General features: G+C 35.6%; 1 protein-coding gene across 1 annotated transcript in view; it reads left to right on the top strand.

The window, feature by feature from the left end:
- The window catches only part of RAPGEF2 (Rap guanine nucleotide exchange factor 2), a 185,350-nt gene that overhangs the window by 87,626 nt on the left and 81,129 nt on the right, over window positions 1-16,595 (top strand). Inside the window, exons 5-6 of the mRNA XM_053940955.1 lie at window positions 7,269-7,344; window positions 9,540-9,707. Coding sequence (XP_053796930.1) covers window positions 7,269-7,344; window positions 9,540-9,707 — 244 coding nt within the window. The remainder of the gene's footprint in view (window positions 1-7,268; window positions 7,345-9,539; window positions 9,708-16,595) is intronic.

Below are 16,595 nucleotides of genomic sequence, written 5' to 3' on the forward strand. Positions count from 1 at the left end.
TCCAGTGTGCAGCTCTAAGTGTGGGGAAACCCGCTGCTGCCTTCCCTGCTTGCCTCATCCCCAGTGGAGCGCTGTTCACGTTAGAGTGGCTCTGCATGCATGACGGGCTCTGTCTTTTTTTCTGAGGGGTCAGAGAATGGCCATGCCAAATTCAGTTTTCATCAGAGCACTTATGCATTCCCCTGGGAATGGCTTGTACATGTACAAGAGCTTCTTAATTGTAGCTTTCATCTTTTCCTTGGCAAGGATGAGTTGGGTGTAGCTCTGGGTTTCAGAGCACACTGATGTGAAACCCAGCTAAACCTAGCTTGGCTAGAATAAACCATGTAGAGATACTGATGCTTTTCATTCTGATCTGCACATACCAAAATCAAATATGGTGGTTCTTAATGGAAAAGATGCATGAGGAGAAACTTGACTGAATCCCTTATTATCTCTCTAAATGACAGATAGAAAATAGTCCCCATTTTGTTTCCCATCTAGACATCTACTTACTACTGCTTTATATTTCATCAAGGAATTCAGTGTGACTGGTTGGTTTTACAGCTAATCTAACTAACATTTCAGTGTTGTTGCTAGCTGAATGTTGATTATTACATCAAGATTTGATTTGGGGATTGTTTTGAGACCAGACATTCTGCTCATGTTTGTTTCTTTATCATCAGATAATAATTGATGCAGTGATTGAAAGCAGGTGCCTGCCATGACCTCCTCACTCATGACACTGCTGTGAGGAAGTGGAGTGTGCAGGTGGGACATGCAGCACATGATCCATCCAATGGGATGGGGACTCCTCTCTGCTCTGATATCGAAAATTGCATGATACAGGGAAGATTGGAAATGAAGTAGATAGCACTTGAATGTAAATGGTGATGGTAATAGCATTTTCAGGGTAAGGGCTACCTAAGTGCAAATGAAGACACTTTGGTTTACATAACTTTAAATTCTAAATATGCTTCATGCAATAACTCTGTATTTAATTTTGTTAGTTTTCTATGATTCTCCTAAATGTAGGTGTCAACTGAAGCAATGTAATTTTCACAAAAAGCACTTTGAAGTATTGGGTTTATGTAGCTTAAAATCCATTTTTATCATGAATATGTTAAAAGTTTGAGAAACTGAACTGAACCGTGCATAGCCTTGTGCTTATGGATTTATTCATATACAGTCTTGAACAGATAAAGATTGGTTGCATTGAAGGTGGGAGAAGGATAACGTTTACTTTAATCTCCATGTTTATTTAGATGTTCTGCATTGGCAAATACTGCACATCAGTGTTCTTAAACCCATTGTACTTCCCATTTGAAAACTTCAGAACAAAGAAAGTTTTTGAATATCTTGATTTCTAGAGTTTTGGCATAAAATATTTCAATATTCATACATTACATTTCTACTTTAATTATATAGTAAATTTTTTATCAAAAAACCCCAAAATCTGTATGGGACTAATTTCTTTGCATACATATACCTTATAAAATTCTAACAACTTGAGAAACAAGAAAATTTGCTACTTGTGTTTTTCCTTCCATTACAACTTGTCTAAATATAAAGTTCTTTTTGATTCACAGCAAGTGTTAATTAAATAGATTTTATTCTCAACCAGCAACTTTGTTCAAAATACTGCAATTACATATACATAAAATTATAACAGTATTATTTGCTGAAGAATGTGTACCACAGAGATGACCGTATTTTGTGGAGCTTTTTTTGTGAGACTTAGAAATAGTTTTACTAAAATCTTAAGCTAATGTAATGTAGGGAATATCAAAAGAAATAAAAGTTAAGGTTACCTTGTAGAGGAAACCCTAAATATTGTCTGTCCTTTTTGCAAAATAATTGTCATTAGTGAAATTCAGTTTTCTATGTGAGTGATCTTTGATTTTTAATAGGAAAAAAGAAAAGGGCTTAACACTGAAAACCCTTTTCTTGGTGCCGTGAGGTTTCCTTCAGATTCTGCATCACTTTTGATGAATGCATTTACATTCCAGTGCTGAGAAATAACTTTCCATCTGGGAGCTGGGTTGACGTGAAAACAGGAATGTGGAGGCCCAGGGTGAGGGGACAGGGCTGAATGCTGATAGAGAAACATTCCCTCTTCAGTAGCTGCTGCCTCTCCTGCGAGCTTTGAAAAGAACATCTGTGTGAGCGAGTATGAGGATATCTGGGGGCCTGGGGAAATGGATGGGTCGTGTCTGGAGAAAACTGCCTTGTCCTCCAGTGTCATGATAATAAGAGAAAGAATAGAACAAGTCACTTCAATACCTGCAAGTTTTTGGTTGTCTCCATGCGTAAGTGCTTATAAAATTGCATGTTGCTTGTGGCTTTAGATATTTCATTTAATTGAAGTACTTTGTTATTTTGTTTTATTAGTAAATCTATTAAATTTGAAGGGGAATAAATGCAGACAGTGGTCCTAAATTATTCTGTTGCTGTTTGTTAGGCATAGGCACATTTAAACTACTGTAGTTTCATAATAGTGAAGAGTTTTTTTAAATGAAAGCTGAGAATGTAAACTTGGGAAACATCGAAACTCTTAATTTTCATTTAAAACTTGTCTTCTGTTAACAAGCGTGAAAACTGATACCTCTGTTCTTTAGCCAACTATGTGTGTTTTCAGTATAACAAGTTGTAAGCTGACAAATGTATGTAGTAAGATACACTTATGGATAGGGGAACTGTCATCTCTGATCAGTGTAAATTCAATTTAAGAATGCATTAAAATGCAAATGAAATTGTAAACTACTTACATGGGTTAAAATACTTGCTTTTAATACACAGTGAGAAGAAACTGTTTTTTTTTAAACACTAATGACTTTTTTTGGAAATAATGCTTTTGAATAGTCAAGTGGGAAATTAGACTTTTGTCAGTTGTTTAAAGGAATAGTATAGTTAGGGAGAAATTGCTTGGGGAAAATACCTGGATGTCCACTATAATGTGGATTCCTGGATTCCTGTAAATAATATTTTTATATATCTTTACGTAGTTGTTTGGATTGGGGTGTGGTTTTTTTTTTTTTTTTTTTTTTTTTTTGTTGGGTTTTTTTTTTTTGGAGGGGGGCTAGTTGGTGTTGTTGTTATTTGTTTTTTTAAATTAAAGTAGGTTTATATTCACATCATGCATTTGGTACCCCTATGTGAATACAAGTACTGTGATAGGAAAGGACTCCAGAAGTGAAATTATACTTAGGACAGGTACTCACGAGAGCATCTGTGAAGCTTAATACTTGGGGAATGTCAAGTCAGAGCTTGTGTGGTAGAAGGGAAGAAAAGTGTTGGGAAAGTTGCTGCAAAACAAGGTTCTCTGGGGAATTTAGGTGAGGCAGCAATATCCTGACCAGGCAGCCCTTCTGACTTTCTAAATTACTAATAGAACCTCTGCATCCCATATTGTCAGCTACAATTGCAAAGATACCTTTAAATTGCTTTACCTTCCTTTGGTGAAATTCTCTTAGGCACATCACCGATTTAGAGAAAATAGTTGCAAATCTGTGATTCTTTCAGATGTAACATTGCCTTAATAGTTGCAAACAAACTATATCCAGGAGTTCAAATTAGTAAGGCTTAATAAGACAATTTTGATTTAAATGGAATGATATGATACAACCACATGTGAACTGTATATCATGTAAAATTCTCTACTGCATTTTAAAAACAAAAATGAGGTTTAAGCCTATGCTCTCTGTATGCACAGGCTTATCCCACCCTATAGTAAGGGAAGAAGTAAATTTGTCAGATGCCTGATCTATTGAAACCTGCTAATAAAGGCTCTCTACATTGTACTTTAGCTAGCCAGTACTTATGTTGACTATTTTGTGAGAAATCTGAGTAGTCAAACTCACTTTCTATGGGAAGTCTGGCATCGGAATTTTGTAAAGAATATTGTTTAGTCAAAGTTACCAAAATAGAGCTGATATTAAGAAGATAATCATGTTAGCCCTTCCACTGAAGCTTTATTTGCTTGGTACTGTTTCTGTGTGATACCTAACATCCCACAAGCCAGCTTACATGCCTGCTCATGGTCCCTCGTATGAAGTTTTTCTGCTGGTATTTCAGAGAATGGCTTGGATTGATATTTAGAATTATCTGAAAGATCAGATAATTCTAAATCCCCTGCCATGGGCAGAGATACCTTTCACTGGACCAGGTTGCTCAAGAGCCCCATCCAACCTGGTCTTGAACAATTTGAGGGATGAGGCATCCACATTTCCTTTGGGCAGCCTGTTCCAGTGCCTCACATTCTTATAATAAAGAATTTTATAAAAGGTTTTACATTTTGGACTTTTTTATCAGCTCAGTAAACAGACTGTATCATCTGTTGGGTATTTGCTGCTTCTTAATGCATGCTGATGTTTCAAATTACATGTTTTCAATTAAATTGAGTTTGTGTGGTGGCTTCCTCTACTGAGTGGCTATTTTACTGCAGCTAGGCATTTTGGAGAAGACTGTCACTGAAGTACTTTTTTGTTTGTCTTTTATTTTTGCTCCTGTGGGAAACTCTGGTAAATTAATTCAGATAAAACTTACTGACTTTGATGTCAGTCTTATGAACTGAAACAGCAGGATTAGCAATGCCCTAAGATGCCAGTTGTTTCTCAGAGCTGTATATCAAGCAAAAACCTGTGTTCGAGTGTGGTTCTGCAAGAGATGGTATGTACTACTGTGACGGAGGTTCTACCACTGTTGGAGATGGACAGTTCTGAAGTGCCCAGATGTAGTGGACAGTAACAAGAGAGTTCCCTAATTTTCCCTGATTATGCTGATTTCTCAGTAGTGATGAATTTTCACCAGAGATTGGAAGTCAGGAAGTTTAGCTGGTGTGGCCATCTGAGAACTGGAATGCTTGAAAGGTCATTTACCTTTCTTGTGCCTTGATTTACTTGTCTTCTTCCTTACAGCACTTCACAAAGTTTAGAGTTTTTTTACAGCCTGAAGTGCCTTGTGATCTTTGGTCAAAGATAATATACACATGTGATGCGCTGCCTGCTCTGATAAATTTCATGCTGTCATAGGAGTCTGAATAGTCCAGGAATGGTGTAGTTATTTGCCGTGAGAACCAGTGTGTTACTTGGGGGCAGAAATCAAGAATTTTCTTTATAGTAACTGAATTCATGCCTTCTATCTTAATATGTTGATTACTTGTTCTCTGGTGCTAAGAGGTGAAATCTAAATAAATTATTCAAGAATAGAAAAGCACATCCAAAACACAGCTTTTTTTTTTTTTTTTTTACTCTGTTTGCTAAAGCTTGAAACTTTGGCATGTCAGCAGTGATTAGCAACAGACAGAAGTTTAAAGTTGATACTTACAGACACCAATAGAGGAGGAAGAAAGGTGCAGTTGAAAAGTCTACATGCATTTTTTGTTGAAATGAGTGCTTGCTCTGAGGCTACAAAAATGGGTTGGCAAAAATACCGCAATATGTGTTTTCTAAGTCGGAAGACTGTGTGCTTCCAACTAGAATATCAAATAAGTTGACTTATTAATCACCATTTTTTGCATTTTCATTTTTCAGTCAATGAGTTGATTTACTTTCTCCTTTCTTTACTCCTCCTTTTTGTTTCTAAGGAAAAACTGTGATATGAATCAGACTATTGGCCAAGAAAATAAGTTTTGACACTTGTACAACAGTTTAATGAATCAGTATAATGGCTTTATTTTCTGGTGTCTTTAAGAGTAGTTGAAATAGTATGAAATTCAAAATGGTATTATAGAGTAAAGATCCCTGTGTTTAGTTGCTGGACTATAGGATGAAGCATGTGTTTGCCTCCAGGAAAATAAGCATTTTGTCCAGAGACTTCTTTATTGAATATTTCTTTTCAAGAGGCCTAGTATTCTGGAAAATTTTTCCTATTGTAAAAGTCCCATGTACCATTAAATGCGATTATTATTTTGATGAATAAGCACAGCTGGCATTTCTTTTCAATATCTGACTGCCTTCTTTTTGAGCCTATAAATGTGCTGTTGTCAAGAGATTAGCCTTTGGGGTAGCAGTTAAATTGTTCATTTCTACTAATCGCCAGGCAGGACAGGAGCACAGATATGAGCTGGCTACATAGACTGTTCCGAATGGTGTGTGAACTGCAGTTTGTGAGTTAGGAAATAAAGCTTAAAACAGTTATCTTTCACAAACACTGTAGCTTCAGTGTGTTGCCACATGCCAGCATTGGTTAAAATTCAGATGTTGCAGTTTTGTTGAGTTTGGTTTGTTTTTCAAGGTGTTGCCCTGGGGCTTCAGGCAGGAAGGTTTCCCAAGTCTGTTGCACAGTGCCAAGTGGAAGACGGGGAAAGGCCAAATAGTTATATTGGCTTTCAGCTATTTTAGGGTGGATTGGTTACAGCAAGCTTAGAGGCGTCCTGAAGTTACAGTCATTTTGGTGTCTGTCCTGCCCTTCAGTCTGGAATGGGAAAAGTCTGGCATTGACCTGACATTCTTACCTGGAGGAAGAATCACACACCCCGGAAACAAACTTTAGCAGGCTGCCTTTCTTCCACTCTGAATAGTGTGTGATTAAAGATCTAACTGTAGAGGTCCTGGATTTCACTGAATCATGTACTGGTTCTCTGCTCTCCACCTTTACATCTGCACTTTGAGGATTCTTTGCAGTGAACCCTGCAGGTGCACAGATACATCTAATATGGGCAGAGCACTCCAAAAAACAAAACAAAAAGCTTTCAGTTTTTTCTTACAGGGAACAATATATATATATATATAAATATATAATGTTTAATTATTCCACTATGATGAGAATTTCTCATGAAAGGCCAGAACAACCTTTTGTCCTCATCTATTTAATTTGGGAATACACTCATCTTCCTTATTTTATTAATTCATTTTAAGTAGAAAAGAGCTAGTTGAAGTTGATTAGCATTTTAATTCTTTCTTTGGTATGCCAGTTAGCTTTTGTTAAAGAAATGCAGATAGCTTAGGTAACTTAATACTGTAATGCCAGAAGATACTAGATCAAACTCTCTAGTGCAGTTCAGAATCAACTGTGCCTCTTCAGTAGACAGCTCTTGATTGACACTTCTTTTGATGTTAATAGACTTATTTAACAGATACTCTTAGGGAACTATGTAAATACAAAATAGACAGCTCTCAGTGTCCTTGGGTCTCAGTTAATTGTCAAAGGACATATGCATGAAACTTGTATCTTGCACAGGTACGTATGTTTTTTCTCTGCTTTACAATATCTGGCTAAGATGTAAATATGCGTATGAATTATGTTACAGCTCTGGTTTCTTTTCTAACTGAAATATTTTTGGTTTTCAGTTTTGGCAAGCGCTCTGCTGGCAGCTTCAGACGTGGATGTGAATGCATTGTTTTAGAGCCATCTGAAATGATCGTGGTAAGAATATTTTCAGTCAGTCGCTTTCAAATTTTGCAGATCAGCTTTGGTAACACTAGAACTGCCAATAAGACTTATGATTTTCTGGTTCCCATATGATCTTTTAATAAATATAATATGGCATACCTATAATTTATATTGTTGTTACATTTACTTTTTCAGATTTCTTGTAAAACAAAAGTTTTCTTGTTCTGGCAAGAGAGTTTGTGTTTTTTTTTTTTTGTTGTTGTTGTTTTGCTTTTTTTTTTTTTTTTTTTTTTTTTTTTTTTTTTTTAAACAGCTTTATTATTATTGGTAAACATAGATGCTTTAAAGCATTAAGCTCAGGTTAGTTTAAGTAATTAATATTTGAATTAAATTTAATCTCAACCGTCTCAGGTTTTTAAGAATAAATTTGAATGTTTTTAAATTCTGTCAACCTCCCTGGGTGAAGGTGAGGGTATTTTGTTAGCAGCACCTGCTGTAGTCCAGTGGCAGAACATTGTCTGTGAGGCTTAAAAGTTTTATTTGACACTTTAGGGCATATCATCTGAACAAATGCAGAATTAGTGGGCTAGTTTTTTTTTCTCTCTATCACAAAGAAACATATCTGTTCATAATACAGGCATGACAATTATCTAAGCCATATAGATAGCTTAAATACAGACTGTGACACTAACCATTTTTTTCCTAAAATGTAACAGTGTCTGTAAAACTTCTGGAAGCTCAGGAAAATGTGGTATTACTTTAGGGTTGTACTTGTTTATTACCAGTTTGTGTAACTTGCATCTGACCATTTGGGAATCAGTTTGTTGTCCCAGTTCTCTTTTCTAGAAGTATACAATTTCACTGGTTGCAGCTGTGTGAATGGCTGCCTGTTTCACATGCATTCCCTTTTAAGTTATAAGGAAGAGTGGTATAAAGATAAATATTGGGAAAGGTGGTGACTAAACAACAAGAAATTTTTTTTGGCTGATGGATAATGTTAGGTCAAAGGCAACTGTTTGACAAAAAATGTAAGCTCTACAGTTCTGGAAAGATGAAATTGAACCCTTCACTCAGGCTCTCAAAGGAATAATTGTACTTTGAATAGAAAGAATCCTATCCTCAGAGTTGTTTGGGCACACAAGAGGTGTAGCAGGGTGTGAGTGTGAAGGTGTCAGATGTGAAATAGATCCTCCCTGCAGAGGGAGTAAACACTGCCTGCTCTTCTGGTGAACCAGGGACTGTGCTCATCCATTTGAGTTAGTGCACTGAAAGCTGTACTTTGTCACTTGGGCTGACTGATGTGTGACACTTCTGACACGGATAAGCTGCCAATTTATAGGAGTATTTTATCTAACATTTCCTTGTTGAAAAATGTGCGGGAACCTTGTGAGGTGCCTCATCTCTCATTCTGAGGGATGGAATTGAATAACAGGAATTAATTGAATCCCCCTATGTAGTCAATGCTGGAAGCTGTGATTTTTTTCTTAATTTCCTTGTTAGTCTCAAGTAACTCGAGTAACTAAGGTTTCTATTAGAGGGTAAACACAGAAGAAATGTTGATTTTCAGCCAAATTACTGCAAAAAGATCATTCTCTTCTGGGAAAACCAGAATTATTAGTTCAAATATTTTCATGGCTGCATACTGTTGTGTAGTAAAGTAGTCTTCAAACTCTGTAGACAGTGAAACTGAGAAGACTAATTTTATACTAGGATATATCTAATAGGTATTTTTTATTCTCCCTGTTGTTGTTTTGAAGTGTTTTTTTTAAACACATAAATCCAGTCTATTATAAATCCTTTTATGCCTTCAAAATATTTGAAATAATAAAACCAGTCCTGACTGAAGAGTGAAGCTTTTGCCATGGATCAGTTAGGGAAGATGCTGAATAGATGTCAATAGGGAAACAGGCAAGTGTTCTCTTGTGCCAGTTTTCCTTCTGTAATGTATTGATTGGTGAAACGTTTGTATTTGTGCAAGCTTAAGAAAGGGGTGAGGAAGGGAGAATTTTTCTTCTGTCATTTTTGAAAAGTGATCATATTCTGTGATCCTTTTCATATTAATGTTGTTCTACTTCTTTTTTTAGTAGTGGTTTCACACTTAGTATTGAAAATGCAGCAAACTCAGAGCTGGCTGCTGGTTTTTGAAAATAGGATTTCTTCTGTTTCAAACAAGAGGAAACATTTTTCTCTCTTGTGGGGAAAAACACACTCTCTTGCATCTGTTGTAGGTTGATTACATGGAAGAAAATGAGGAATATTTCCAGCGTCAAGCATCTCACAGGCAATCTCGAAGAAGGTTTAGGAAAATCAACCAGAAAGGGGAGCGGCAAACAATTATTGATACTGTTGACCCTTATCCTGTGGGGAAGCCACCTCTACCTAGAGGCTACCATACGGTAAGCTGTCTGTATTTATGGTTCACAAAAGGACATAAACAGGAAAACTACTGAAAATAACACAGTCAAAATGGCTAAACTTGCTGGTATCAAATGTGCTTCTGTGGGGAAGTTTCCCTTCAAAATAACTGTGAATGTGGCTCCATCAGTACGTGAAATGTGTGCTGCTTGCATCTTAGTTCAAAGTTGAAAGTAAGTTTCTTATGACTGTGAATGTCGTGTATTAGTTTTTTAATGTTCCAATCATTATGGGAAACTAAGGAAATTCTGTTCTCATTTCCTTTTCTATTAAGCTACAGTAGAATTAGTTTAGTGTACTGTGTTAAAAGATCAGTTAGTGAAGCACTCATTCACATATGTGATAACAGGTGTTGCCTGAAAAAGACTGTGCTGCATTGCAGTACACCAAATTGGGTTAAATCTGTCATTTCTTTTTGGAATCGAAAACTTAAATGTAAAATTGAAATTAACTTCTTGTGGTATTTGCCTTTTATACTTGGACTTTAGTGAGCTATATAGTTGGCCCATCATAGAGGAAATCATTTGGTCATTTTACTTGATTGCCTTTGGGGGTGAGGGAGGGAATCTATGTAAGTTTCCAGACTTTCTCTTGAGATGAAAATAAACTAATAATTAAAACTTATTCAACAAAATATTTTATATGGCTTTTAAACTGAGAAAAGCTCTATTAGATTAATATGTTGGTTTTGTATTCATTACAACTGTGAGCAAAATACTGGAAAAGCTGTTTGTCTTTGGCTCTCATTTATTTGTTTAAGCCCTAAATCTGCTAGAACCATAAAGGCATGGGCATAAATGACTTTGTGCATGTTTAATGTCATTGAGTTCCATGGGCTGAATTTTATACAATGTAAGCCATATACATATAAATTTGCAGGATGAGAGCTTTAGTGATTTTAAAATGCCATCTTTGGTACAATGCAGTTGTTAGCTTTTTCATGTTTTCTTTACTTACCCTTTATTCCTTGACTTGTGTGCCAGTTCACTGTATATTCAATGTGTGTCTATAAGTGTGTAGATGTTTGATTACATCTGTTAATTATACAGGCTTTTCCTCATGACTTGAATAATTACATTTTATGCCAACAATTTGGTTTTGTTTATACAACAGCTTTTAATGGTTAAATTTTCCATGCAATTTTAATTGCCTCTAAATTTAAGGTGAATTGAGCCAGTTCACTTGGTTTGAAGATAAGAGATTTTACTAGCCAGTTTTTGTAAAAAAAACCAAAAAAACAAAAGTGGGATTGTACTTTGTAGGAATTACAGAAAGAATTACTTTTGTTCATATTATTTAGATGTGTATGTTGTGCTTAGCAAACAGCAGTAGTGTGATTTGTACCTAACTCTGGAAGGGCAGTATTTAGATTACACAATGCCATTTGCATTCATAGGTCCTTGCCTGTTGTATAAATTTCACTTTAGGTATGCCTGATGAGTTTTTGTAAGCTTAGCTGGTACTAAAAGCAAAAGTCCATCCTGTGCTATTCTGTTGTGCAAGTTCATAATGGTTTTGTGTATGTGCTGGGAAATCCATTGCAAGCGAGATTTCATATTAGGATGGAAGAGATTGCCAAATAAACTGTAAAATTTACAATAATTATAGTGAAATGTTGCTTTTCAAAGAGTAATATAGTGCTTATGACTGGCTTTATTATTTTTTTCAAGGCAAATAGAGTCAAATAAGCTCAACTGAATTTTAAAATGTAGTTAAGGCTTTCCATGCTGGTCCATTTCCTCTTATTTTTACAGTATTTGGTGATCTTGTAGACATTATTCCCTCATTTATTTCTACTAGCAATGTTACTTCTATTGCTTTAACCATACATATTACAGACTGCATTGTCTTTTTGCCCTTCTTATTTTATGTCCTTTGACCTAATTTTATTGGTCTTAATTTCTTGAAAAATTGACTGAAAAAAGCAGGATTTTATTTTGAAGCACGTAGAAATTTAAGGCATATTACAGCACATATCTTGTGGACTTGTTGCCCATCCATTCTTTGGTCAGCATCTGTCAGGGTGTTGTCATTTGTTTCTACTTTTTAAATTTTTGATTAAGAAAAAGAGGGAAACATTAAATTAAGTTAAATTGAAAAAGGATTAATATGATATATTTTTTCAAGTTTATGCATGTGTTCTAGCTTAGGTGTTATGTATATGAGACTCAAAGTAATAAAGTTGCTTTCATAGTATCCTTGAAGTCTTCACAATGTGCAACTTCCTTATATTCTGTTTTACCCTAAATCCATAGAGTTAGCATGTAGAATTATTATTTTGGATGTTGATAAATAGTTATTTTTTATTTGCAGTAGACTCTGTATGCTTTTCTTCAGAAGGTTCAAACAGTATTTTCTGAAGAAAGTTTTCTATAGAATAAAAGCGTAGAACAAAATGCAGAGATGAAATGCAGATGCATGGTGTGCTTTTCAAGAATTAAAAATTAAATGCAGTGCTCTCAGTTGCAGCATGGCTTTCTGCAGTAGAGCCAACTTATATGGGATGGTGGACCCTCATTAACATGATTTTAACATTATCTTCATAGTGGTGGAATGTGCTATGGCCTGTCTGATAATGTTCATCTTTTCCTTTCCTCCTATATGGCATTCATTTCATTTTGGCTCACAGGAATGCACTAAACCTCAGGTATTGTAACTTACTGTGTATGGTCCACTAACAATTTGCTTGTGGGTTTGTGGTGTGATGCCATAATAGTGATGCGACATTATGACTAAAATTGCCTTCTAGCCTTTGCTTTGATAGTTCACCAATCTCATTGTGCTATACAAATGCCTATGTAAGGGTGAAACTTACTGACAGCATAATGTCTCTTGCCCAGCTTGATTGACCTTCCTTGCTTTGGCATCCTGTGATGTTTAGGAAATTAGAACTATAAACAAAGGATGTATATCAAATACTTAGTGTTTGGCAGACGCTTTACTCAACTATCTTCTTCATGACTCAAAGGATTTAATCTTTGATTTTGACTTAAAAAGTTAGCCTCCTATCACTATTTAGTACCTGTATGTCAATAAAATGGGGAAGTGGAGGGTGACAGGATGAGTAATAAAGAAAATAAAAAAGGCTTTGCCATGGTGTTTTTGCTTGTCTTCCATTCTGATGGTTTTTACTGACTTAGTGTAAAGAGGCTGGATTTTCTAGGCAAAGTATGTCTAAATGGCCATTATCTGAAACACAGCTTTGCCAAACTAGGGAGAAGAAGGTGCCCAAATAAGTAAAGTATCTTGAAATGGTACAAAACCAAACAAAATACAGAAGTTTTCCTGATATCAGACCTCAAATGCATTCAAAGTGATCTGAAGATCTGAGTGGCATCTTTTAAACTTAAGTGGCATTTGCAGTTGCACCTGTCAATGCCAAAATAAATTCTAAGCCTCCATCAGATACAGTGTTTGATAAGAATATGTATTATCAAATTGTTAAATGTCCCCACTTTTATACTTAAGAAATCTCTTGTGATACACCTGAAAACAAATTGAAACATCTTAATTTATTTTAGGTTAAAAAAATTCTCCCTTTCTTCAAACATTGGTTTGGGCAATTCTCCTGGTACTTTTTTTATCAGGAAATGTGTTTATTTTAAAAGCTCCTCCTGTGTCTCATTGTTAAATTAATTTCTCTAAAACACTTACAGGGTTGAAATTTCAGTATATTTCCAGTATCATAGACAAGTGATTTCTGGGCTGAAATGTTCTCCTTCTTCAAAATGTACAGTACACTTGTTTTAGGAACCCAGTTCCTTACCTTCAGATCAGTGCTCCCCAGTTTTTCAGTGGCATGATCCTAAGTAACCTATGGCTACTAAAACACTATGTTTAAGAGTGATAATGTACTTCTCAAATTATGGTAGGAATTTGAAAGACTTTGTAGTATTTTATAACTTACCCTAATGTTTGAAAGATCATTTGAAGTGAAATCTAATGTTGAGTATCGGTACTTAGGCATGTTACTTCTGGGACAAGTATTGGTGATTTCTAGGGTAAGGAAAATAGAAACTTTGTCATATGTGGAAATGAAATGAATGTGTTTTACCACACAGATAAATTTACATGCTTTTTTTACCACCTTTATAGTTTGGTAAAATTGGTCAGTTCTTTTTTTGGAAAAAAAACCCAAAGCTGATAAGTTTGAGCTGCTCTCACTTGAATCTAGAAAATGTTTGTTTGTGCTTCTTGTGTAGCAGAAACATCTTGAATTAGGTTAGTGTTAATGCCTCCTTACTTAATAGCAGAAATAGGATTTTAACTCCTGAATGTGGATTTTCATTCTGTGTGTACCTGTACTTAAGGCTACATCATGTTTTCAATGTAAAGACTTTGTTTAGAATGATTTGACTGAAACAACTGTGAACCCATTCTCCTGAGAGCCTACATGGCTTTATTTCTGCATTAGACTGTTGTATTTTTTTTTTAATACTTTAAAAGTGAATGGTCATCTGTGAAAAGATTTTAATAAAGGATAGACTTCCTTGTAATATCTTACTGCCAGTAAACTTCGTGGCTGCTTCAGTGCATCTGTGAAGAGTTACTCGGTCTGAGTGTTGCTGAGCTGGCTATTTTGTATATAATGTATGGAATATTTGGCATAAATTGACACAAGCTCATAAAGGAAAAATCACTCTGTCCAAAATAAGTTGCTATTCTTTAGTGGCATAGAGAGTAAAAGCAGTGATTTGTAACTCCCTAGTTTGTGACGCCTGTGTCTCTCTAGACTTGGTATGTAAACTGAGATGTGGGCTTTTACTAGTTTGTACTGTAGTCTTTACTTTGCTAAAGGCAAAGTATCAAATCTGACTGGGGTGTATGTAAAGAGATGCAGGAAGGCCTGTAAGAATAATGCTGAAGCACCTGCGGATAGCCCTGAACAAAAAGATGGTGTGTGGTGTTTTACTCTGTGGGAATCTCTCTAGATTTGAATTGGTTAACAGGCTTATGAAATTTGCTGCTAGTGCATTGTCAGCCAGCTGCTGAAATCACTGCAAAAGGGCTCTCTGCCTTTAGTAGCCTTCCTTATCACATTCAGCTTGAGATTCACGTGGGGTGACAATCCCTTTATCCGGTGTTGGAAAGAAAAGAGCGGTGGGCACAGAGCCATCAATAACCCCAGCTTCTACCCCAGTTACAGGCATGTAACAATTTTATCCTCACACACTGCTGTGGAGCACTGTGAGATGTGTTTAGGGCAGACAAGTATTCCTCTGGATTTTATTTGAAGGAGTTGACTGAAAATGTGAATGAGAGGAGGGCTGGAAATTATACCATGTCTAATGCTGCTGAGTCAAATCTGATCTGCAGTCATGACTCCCTGAAAGGATAAGCATGAGAGTTTTTTCTAGCTGCTTTTTTTTTTTTTTTTTTTTTTTTTTTTTTTTTTTTTTTTTTTTTGTGCGTGCTATTTTTAGAAAAGGATAAGAGCCTACTCATTTAGTAGTAAATTGTAGAAAACTTTCTTCTTGCCCTTATCTTATTTTAGCACTAATAGTGCAAAGCATTGGCAAAGTAGCCTTTTTTTTTTTTTCCTGAAAAGCTTTGGATTCCCATTGTCTGCCAAGAATCTAAAATACCTGGATTGGAAATTTATGTTCAGATTATTCTTTTTTATGAAACAAATTTGCCTTTACCTTTCTTTTGTCTGCAAAATGACATTGTAAAACTGTTGTGTGTCATATTGCTACATTTAGGAAGGATTACAAAAAAAAAAACCTCATAATTTTTTTTCTGCCTGAATTTGATGCAAAACCCTGGCTCTTCTCCTTTATTCAGTGTGTGGCTACTGAAGCAATATGGAAGTTTATAAGATGACAAGCAGTGTTTTCTGGTTGTTAACACAGTAGGTGAGAATTCCAAGAAGTTGATTAAATTTTTAGCACTTTGTTACAGAAATCCAGTATATTTTGGGATGAGATTTAATGTTAAAAACCAGCAAAATACCATTGCTTCTCTGCATGTTTGCTTATGTTGTAAAATATATCTTGCTTCATGTCCTTCCATGGACCACATTACATATGATCATGAAATACCTCACATCTGCTTGCTTTTCAACAATGTGGACTCTGCAGTAGCTTGATAAACTGCATTCATGTTAGTGCTTTGTATTTTACATAGTAAATTGATGCCAGTGTCATAACATACTTAGTTGTCTTGTGGAATTTCACTTGTTTTAAATTAGTTTGAATCAGTAGAAACAGTTGCCAGATACCCGGTCTACAAGAAATCTGTTTAAAGGAACACTGTCAATCTTTCAAACTTGTAAATAGCTGCAGCTTTTAATGTTCCTGATGATTTTTAGAAATATATAGAAATTTTAGAAATTCCATTCTAATACAAGATCACTTAATAAAACAAAATACAAATGGCAGACTTAGTCATGAGTATTCACATTAACAATAAAAAAAAGCTTGCTTTCAGGAAGAAAGAATCACATCTAAGAAAATTATTTGATGGGACAGTGGACAAGAAAGTGTGGCGGACACAATGAAAGCTTGACTTTTTGAAAAGGTGTAAAGGATGTGGAGAGGTTGGAGGGAAAAACAATTTTTTAAGCATCCTTGACCTTAGAAGTGTTGCAAGTATATTTACAAAGGAAAACATTTCCCAGAGAAACAAATGGGGACAAATACACTTGGTTGTCAGAAATGTCTGGAGCGCAGGATGTTCAAGGGTTTTGGTTTTAGAGGCTCATATGAGTTACGGTACCTGGACCTATTTAAATAGATTCAATTTTGGAACTTGCTGGTAACTGATTTTTTCCCCAGATAGAGGAAAAATGTGAAGAGGAAGGAAGCTGAGAAGGTTGTGCTCTGTGGCTTAGGCAAAATGAAAGCAAGAAGGTTGCCTTTATTTATTTT

Source organism: Vidua chalybeata, chromosome 4 (assembly GCF_026979565.1).
Source record: "Vidua chalybeata isolate OUT-0048 chromosome 4, bVidCha1 merged haplotype, whole genome shotgun sequence".
In the NCBI taxonomy this organism is placed as follows: Eukaryota; Metazoa; Chordata; class Aves; order Passeriformes; family Viduidae; genus Vidua; species Vidua chalybeata.